The sequence below is a fragment of the Lathyrus oleraceus genome, chromosome 4, assembly GCF_024323335.1.
Source record: "Lathyrus oleraceus cultivar Zhongwan6 chromosome 4, CAAS_Psat_ZW6_1.0, whole genome shotgun sequence".
Lineage (NCBI taxonomy): Eukaryota > Viridiplantae > Streptophyta > Magnoliopsida > Fabales > Fabaceae > Lathyrus > Lathyrus oleraceus.
Genome location: NC_066582.1, coordinates 15,777,629 through 15,786,556, shown reverse-complemented (window position 1 = coordinate 15,786,556; position 8,928 = coordinate 15,777,629). Strand labels below are relative to the sequence as shown.

Here is an 8,928-nt window from a genome sequence, read left to right as displayed (position 1 = left end):
TTGAAAAATAATGGAAATGGAGTTTGCTCACAAACTCGATTTTAGGTTGAGTAAAACTATTGAAATGAAGAGGGAAGAAGGAAGGTTTGACACGTAATATAAATCAAACTAGTATAGAACTTAACCTTCGTAAAAAATACAGACGATAACCTCGAGATTTTTTCAGCGCAATTCTGACCTGAGTCTTGAACTTGATTGTGGTTACATTTTTAGTGCGTTCGGAGTTTAAATTCTGGATTTTAGAGGCATTATTAATTTTTCACTAAATGGATGAAAATCACTAAGAGTGTGTAGAGCAATATTTATTTTAATGAAAAAAATGAAAAATTATTTTAGTATTGATCATAGAAAAATATGTATATATTCCTTTCATTCTGGACATGTGCCTTCATAGGTTTCTGTAGTTGTCTTCACACAAGACCAAACAAGTCATCATTCTCAAGTACTACCTAAGAGGACACATCCGCTCCATGGCATTGACATTTTCAAGATTCTATAATTGTGTTAATTTGTATGTATATGCAAATTACTCATCCATTCAATTATTCAAATCGGAATATTAAACAGCCTCTAATGTACTCTAAGGTGTATCTTGCTGGCCTAAAATGATACGTTGAAAGTGTTTAAGAAAGAGATTCAAAGTCCAATATTTGCTGCTAACAAAATCTCCTATATAATGCCAGATAGTGACAAAATGAGACAACATGAAATCATTTATTATTTTATTTTACTCGTGGACAAAATTGGTGGTTTTACTAAAATTTGAGCTCATGAAACATTGCAGGTCACGAGTAATCATCTGCCAGAATTATCATGTTCAGAGGCAAGCAATACCCCACCACTGTTGGTGGTTTCTAAAGGTAGCAAACATGTCTATGAACAACGGGAGTCTTGTTCCCACAGTGAGAGAAAAACAAAGCCATTGTTCTATCATTGTCATCCATCACAAGTGGGAAAGGACTCATCAATCAATTCAAACTTACGTAGCTCATGCATTCCGGATTGAATGCATGTTACCTTACCACATGTGGTTTCATTCAAATGTTTTACTTTCTCAAATTATTACTAGTGTCGACTTGTCAACGTGTTCATAGGTTCAAACTCTAGCTGGTCAACAACACAATGCATACATGAATGCTAACACAGTCAAATTGAGAGGTTAATACAGAATGATGAAAGTCAGTTATCTATTAACTGCTGCTACTGAATCAGTAAAAGAAATTTCTAATCACTGGTATTTTTTTACTGTACAAAAAATTCTACACCAATTTGTTAAGGCTTCCCTCTAGAAAGCTTCATACACATCACAGGTAGTTGATTCAACCCTTCTTTGAGATTAATACAAATTCTCCTCGAATATCAGTCTCAGGCTAAGTATGTACTACCTATTTGATCTACCAGATTTACTGTGATTCATACAAACTCAAATTATCAATGGCAATGGAAAGATCAGACTCCATCACACTATCACATGCCTTTGGTTGAGCATCATCCTTGATGGAATTTTCTTCCTTCCCTTCTGCTGCAGCCACACATTCCTGAAATCTGAAGCAACTGATGAGGTGGTCATTAGTTAACCCCACAACCTGCATGAAGGAGTATATGACCGTGGGGCCCACACCACGGAAACCTCTTCTCAACAGGTCTTTGCTAATAACTTCAGCTTTTGGTGTTTTAGCAGGAACCTGTCGAGGATATCGAAATTTGCTGACTATAGGCTTGTGGTTCACAAAACTCCAAATGTAATTGTCAAATGACCCAAACTCTTCTATGACCTGGCATCAGTAAAACCTGCAAAAAGTTAGTTGCAACAACAATCATAGCTGCAGTGCAAATTGTGCAGAGTGCAATTATGGCAGTTGAGTAAAAGAATGCATTGTAGTGTTTAACGTTATGTGGCTAAGCACATACCAGCTAAGCATGTTGGCTAGTTAGAGAATCTAAATAATTAGGTCTCGCATCATTGTGGTAAATTAGAATATAAGAAGCTCATACTGTACAATAGATTAATATCATGGGTTGTCCCATATGGTCCATGCAAATTAAATGGGGGCCAGGACCACAACTCAATCACCCTTATTACCTAAACCTCCCTAATCAAATAATCATTAAATACCAATTTTAAGTCATTCAATTGATTCAACATCTCTCTCATTAGTCTAATTATCAATGGTAATTATGAGTTAAAATACTACAGTAAAGATCTTAGAAAATCAACTCAGGTATATTTTTTCTTCAGAAAAGGGAACAAAATTCATTAATTAAAGAAACAGAATTGAACTATCCTGCTTGACAAGTTTTCCTTTTTATGAAAATTATTAGATTTGCTTTCCTAGATTAGGTGTTTCTCCAAAAGATCAATACAAAAAATAAAATTTTAATTTTTTTTCAAAGGGAAACCTCTAAACTCGCAAAACATTAAGCAGTTGACTTCTGTCTAGATTAGCGTAACCTCAGGATTTAACTTTATCCATATATCATGAATAAGGAAAGTATAAAGTACCATCTAGAATGGCTAGTAGCATCACTTGTTTCCTAGACATATTATTAAACACACCCACCCAAAATCTCTTGAATGAAATGGTTTGGGTCTCTTTTAGGTTAACGAGAGGTTTTGGGTTCAAATTCAATCCTGAGAATGTAGCAGCGAGTTTTGTCACCCATTAAGGTCCTACCAACTCGATGAAATAGTCTCGACAATTGCGTGCGTAGGTACCCGGTTTATCCCAAAATAAAAGCCCATAAACACCCAACATAGAACTATTGATTATGAATATGGCAGTAAATTACCGCAATCCTATAATCTCTCTGCTTCCACTTCCAGTGGTCCTCAACCAGAAACTACCAAGTAAGTATGATCTAACCCGGGAAGGACATATTGCATAATGAAGGTAGCAAAAGTCATGAGAAAACTAATATACCTTTGATATTTGACGTGCATTCTCAATTATTCCACGCAATTTCAGATCGGAGAGTAAGGAACTTGCAGTGGTTCCTGGTGCCAACATCTTCTTCTCATTTAACTTTGAGACAGCAACTGGATCAAAGTCAGCAAAAACTTCCCTGCAAAGAACTTTGTTAACAATACTAATGTGAACAAAGTTAAAGAAAAAAATAGGCGACGTATGAGGTAGCCGCCAACCAGCAAAGATTAGAGCACAAGAATTGACAATAGTTTTAAAGAAATAAAAAGAAATTTAGAAACTCCACAACGATAATACCTAAAAATGTGTCTCTTGCTTAGAATGGCTGGCCAAGCGAGTTCAGAGAGAGCACTCGAAAGAACAAGAACCTCAAACAGTTTCCTAAATGTGATTAAGAGTGCCAAACACAATTAATGGAAGGTACATTCTTTTTCCAACCAACATAATAAGACTATTTTTAGTGTACAAATAAGCTTACTTGTCATCATGTACTGGAACTCCCCATTCTTCATCGTGGAAAGTAGCATAACATGGCTCTAATATCAACAGTTAAACTTAGTCAGGAAAACAAAACTTTGTAAGAAAGCCCAAGTAGCTCAGAACTAAATAAAACTCAAATTGTGTATTATAGAGAAATTTCCAATAAATGTATAGCTTGTGCACATTGACCTATATCAGGTTCATACAGTGTACTTCTCTTGGAATTCCCAACTTTCTCTTCAATGATCAAAAACATCAACTAAAATATATCGTAAGAGGCCCGTGTCCATTGCATGTTCTATCCTATTTTGGCTACAAACTCATTGCATGAATGAATATTTGAAACACAATAAAATACCGAAAACTAATATACCAGACTTCATTATTATTCACATTAGTTTATATGGAAAATGACATGATGATGTCCAAATGGAGATATATATTTAAAGTAAAATCTCAATCTTCAAGGAAGAAATCTATTTTTAAGTTAAATGGGTCATACAATTCACACAATATGTCAATATCAGCTCAAATGCATATACAAATATATTGCATGAGACCAGACAGTTGAAATTAAACTACAACCGCCATATTCGTGAAAGCAATTCAGCATCCAAAACTTTCATGAACAGAACTAAATCCTACAAAATTTAACACATAACTATTCCCCTGCCTATAATGTTTTAAAATCAGTATAGCATGCCTTCTTAAGAATTTTAGGAAAATTGGAGGAAGGAGTGGAACAAACCAGTATTAGGAGTGATCCAAGCACACCTCTTCTTGGATTGCGCACCATCAGAAGGAGGGGATTCTAACACACCATCAGAAACAACACTTCTTGGCTTCGACACAGACCGCTTCCTTGTAAAACCATAGCTATGAGACCGAGTCAACCTTCCAGTAGAAGCTCGGCTATGAAATGAATCAGTAGACGCATCAGACGAACACGAAGCATTCATAGACAAATTAGAATGCAACAACTGCTCGTGCCGGCGCAGCACTGAAGAAACACTGGAAGAATGTGACTGAGGAGAAGCATCTTTCTTCTCTCTGGCCAAATCAACATCCCTGCCCAATTTCTCAGCCTTCCTCAGTGGCTTTGAACCCTCTTTCCTAGAACTATAAGAGCCTGTCTTATTTCCAGCAGGACCAAACACAGGCCTTGCTTCTGAGTCAGCAACATTCATAGACCTCAATCTAGGACCTCCTGAGGCTGACATTGACACAAATCTCCCTAATTTTTTTCCTTAACTCGCCAAAACACACAGCTACCTACCAATTTCTTCTCTTCTAAACTTACTACTCACTCTAATTATCAATCAAAACTACCCATAGAAATCCACTGAAACCCCTCACTCTTTTTCTCAGCTGGAAGCTAAAAAGACATACAAAAAAGGATCATAACTTATATGAAACCCAAAGCAAACACCTGGTGCGCACAATGACGTGGCCCCAAAAACAGATCTTGAATTTCCAACCTTCAAATTGAACAACGAGAACCCATTAATCAGAAACCAAAAATGGAAAACGCATAAAAGGTTGAAATTGACTTGATTTAGAAAAATGGGTTGACTTTTTGGGAGCAAAATTAGGGTTTAGGTAGAGCTTGGTTGAAATTTAGAACTGAGCTCAAGAGAACCTCGAAAGGCCAAGATTCCATTCAGCATTGTGGAAAAAGTATAGTACTCTTGAATGCAGCATCAAAAAGCTGGTGACATGACAACAATCACACACGTTCCTTTGAGCAGAGTTGTAGTAAAAATAGGAAAAGAAAATGGGGAGAAAATGGTGAGAAAATGAGAGAGAGTAGGGTTTTGATGATGATTTATCTTCTTTTGGTTACTGTGGGGTTTGATGATTTGATGAAGCAATGAAAGCAAGGTACACAAAGTAATATTAACAGGAAATAAGGAAAGGATGAAGATAGAGAGTGGAAATAGTAATCAGAGAGAGGTGAAGCTGTGAAAAATAAAAGAAAATAAAAGAGTGAACAAGACCTTTCATATCCGTCGTACAAAGTTCGAAACTACATCTATTGTTTAGGTGTTTGAATATCTAAATATTGTTTTTCTAAATAAATTAAGAGCAATTTTAAAATAACATTATTTAAAGTCTTTATATACATATTAACAAATGCAATAAACTTATTCTCAATGTAGCATCGCATCGATGTCGATCTACCGAATTGAGGTGCATTTAAACTTTTTAGATTGTTATTCTGAGATATTCTCACCGAAGGTTAAAGAGTCACTACTATGAAGAAGATAGTGGACCTAATTGAAAAAAGATTTATGAAAATCTCTTTTGAAGGATGAAATTGATTGTTGTCAAAGGTCACGATGGACGAGAAGTTTTTCAGGAACTGGACAATCCTTGGAAGGAGGCGTTAGTGATAAAACTCCTTGGGAAGAATGTGGTTATCATTTGATGAATGATAGGTTGAAGAAGATGTGGAAACTTACCAGAGGTTTTGAGATCATGGACGTTGACAATGGTTTCTTTATGGTCAAGTGCGAATTGTTCGTAGATAGGGAGAAAATCGTGTTAGAAGACATGTGGATGTTGTTTGACCATTATTTGGCAGTGGTTCGATGGACTCCAGACTTTGCATTTCATATCGCAAAGGTGGAGAATACTCTGGTTTGAATATGATTTCAAGAGCTTAACTTATTGTATTATGATGAAAGTGTCCTTCTTGGTTTGGCATCTCTTGTGGGTACTTTTGTCAAGGTAGATACTAACACCATGAATGTAGATAGGGAAAGGTTTGTCATAATTTTTGTGGAGATTGATCTGACCTTGTCGGTTGTCTAAAAAGTCAATGTTAATGGCTACTGGTACAACGTACAGTATGAAGGTCTTCACATTATTTGCTCAAGTTATGGTAATTATGGACATCACACCCGTGATTGAAAAAATATATCAATTAAACTAACGCATTTTATCATTCCTACGGTGGCACAACCAAGAGGTCCGACAAAAAATGATGTTTTTCATGAGCAAAGACTAAAGAAACTGCATCAGGAAGTGGGCGATGATAGCGCCGCAAAAGAAGCTGGAGAAACAAATGTAGTTCATGGTGATTGGCTGATGGTGTAAAGGAAAAAACGTAACAAAAGAGTCAGTTATGATCAAGGGAAATATTTATCCAATAATGCGCCTAGAAATTTGGAGTTCTAAAATCAAGGGGATTAATTTTTCTTTAAAAGGAATAAGCCATGACAGTAAAATTGTTGGATCCAATCAACTTGACGCAATTTCTAAGAAATGACAATTTGATAAGAGTATACCCTCCCCAGACACGCGTCAGACGGAACGAAGAGGGGACCCACGCTCTAAGGCCAAGTCTTCCATTTTGGTACCACATCTTATTATTAGTGGACCTTCACACAAAACTGAGACTACTTTTAACTTATGTCCAAAACACAAAAGGGTGTGCCTAGAACTGCTAAATCCACTTTTGTCGCTCCCATAGTAAATTTGGGTTTAAAGATCATCACACAATACAATATTCTGCATTATGAATCGATAGCAAGTCAGGCAGACGGAAATAACCAATGCGTTAGGGATAAGGGTGCTACTTAAGAAAAGGAAGGTGTTCATGAAACTCCCACTGAATAGAAGTCGACTATGTAAATTGTCATGTGTCTATGACTTGTTTTATCACCTCCATCAATTAGACTAGTTATGTTATATTTCAAAGAAGTCATTATGCTCTCCTGGAATATGTGGGGTGTAACATCCTAAACTCCAATATACGATTTTAAAACATAATGCGAAAATAATTCTCAAAAAGGGTGTCACACTTTCTCAGAATAAACATCTTTCTCAAAAAAGTATAATTGCATCGGAAATAAACTTAAAACTGTCGTACCCCAATTTTGTCCAAATAGTTCAAAAAAAACTTTTTTTGAGCATTCACAATCAGAGAGCATGGTGCATAAACTTAAAACTTAGGGATCTTTACTTGATCCAAGTTTCACAAAACCCTAATCAAATCTAATATTTACTTTGTGGCCTCCTAACCTCAATTTCACGTAGCTCTTCACCATTCATGGTGCTTGGTTTCATCTGCTTGATCAAAAGTTCACTCAACATTCACTTGTTTATAACTCTTGGTTCTAGTCTAAGCTCTTGGTTCCATAACTTTCATCTACTTTCGTTCATCTATGGCATTTCATCTAATCATTTCTTCATGCCTAATCCAAGTTTGTGGTTTTCTTAGGTTTATGTCATTTGGGCAACATTACGCAAATCAATTGGCATGCCATGGGTTTGATCCACAAATCCATGTTTAGGTCCTAGGACATGGTACATCTTAGTCTCCGCTGAGGTTTTTTGTTTCGTGCTTGTTATGGTCCATTCAAGTTACAAACGTTGATTCATGATAATTGTCCATACAAGTTACAAACGTTGATCCATGATAATTATCCATACAAGTTACAAACATTGATCCATGATAATTATCCATTCAAGTCACAAACATTGATTCATATTAATTGTCCATTCAAGTCACAAACTTTTACCATTATTCACATTGATCCAATCACTATTATCTCAAAGTTATACTACCAATTTCAATTCATTACAATCCCTCCTCATACAATGGTTCATGATATGGAAAATTCATCCATCAAGACTCAATTCAAAGCAAATAAATTTCATTCAAATAAACAAACATCATTCATTACAATCCATAAAAAGCCTATTATTTGGAAAAATACAAAATTTGGTAACATTGACCAAAGTCAACCCAACCTTTTTATCCTAAATTCCCCATCCTAATTCTAATCCTAAGATTTACAATCCCTCTTGATCTCTGGTTGGCCTCTTGGACAAATTTCAATGGCATGTTGCCTTCCTCTATTCCATATGCTCATAACCTGCAAGAAAGGCATTGAACCATGAGCAAAACTTGAACAAATAAGGGGCAGCATCATGATGCGTAAGCATATGTGTGGACAAACTCCTAGTTACAATGTATTCCTAAGTCACAATCCATACATGGAGCCATAGGAACAAAGTATAAACATAATGGAGAATTATAGAAATACATAACATGAAGTTAAAACATGGCCATACCACCTAAACCCAAAGTCAGAATGAACTTGGACTATAACCTACATTAAACCAAATGTATACCACTAAGCCAATATCAAGAAAATATGGCAAGATGGGAAGACCATGTTGCATGACCCTGAAACACAAGCCAATGGATAAAAACCTTCGGTAAGACAACAGGTTCGATGTTACCGTGGAACTTGCAGGCCTAACCGCATAACCCAAACCTGCAACATGAAGAATTAGCTAACTTGCATTAGCGCATGAATTCGTGAAAGTACCCTGCAATGCATCAGTAGCGATAAAACCTGCAGTAACCACATACCAGATCAAATCAATGTGCCTGTTGTCAAAGAATAACCAAGCATCAAAGGCATGTTCAATAAATATCTTGCAACTTTCACAATAATATTCCAAGGCAAGATCGATATTGAGCAAAGAAGACAGAAGACTGGAATTTCAA

At 36.1% G+C, this 8,928-nt stretch overlaps 1 protein-coding gene across 1 annotated transcript; it reads right to left on the bottom strand.

The window, feature by feature from the left end:
• Positions 1-1,170: 1,170 nt before the first annotated feature.
• On the bottom strand, positions 1,171-5,432 carry LOC127138431 (uncharacterized). The gene is made up of 5 exons (XM_051064883.1): positions 4,153-5,432; positions 3,403-3,460; positions 3,222-3,305; positions 2,922-3,063; positions 1,171-1,775 (listed from the first exon to the last, which is right to left on the bottom strand). Exons 1-5 carry the CDS (start codon positions 4,622-4,624, stop codon positions 1,404-1,406), a joined length of 1,128 nt encoding a protein of 375 aa, XP_050920840.1. The 5' UTR covers positions 4,625-5,432; the 3' UTR covers positions 1,171-1,403.
• Positions 5,433-8,928: the final 3,496 nt, after the last annotated feature.

What these genes read in the sequence shown, in the direction of transcription:
- LOC127138431 (XM_051064883.1), bottom strand. Translation starts at nt 4,624, where the DNA reads ATGTCAGCCTCAGGAGGTCCTAGATTGAGGTCTATGAATGTTGCTGAC. An exon ending in GTTCCAGTACATGATGACAA is followed by an intron (nt 3,306 to 3,402) that starts GTAAGCTTATTT and finishes AATCACATTTAG; the next exon opens with GAAACTGTTTGAGGTTCTTG. An exon ending in ATGCACGTCAAATATCAAAG is followed by an intron (nt 1,776 to 2,921) that starts GTATATTAGTTT and finishes TACTGATGCCAG; the next exon opens with GTCATAGAAGAGTTTGGGTC.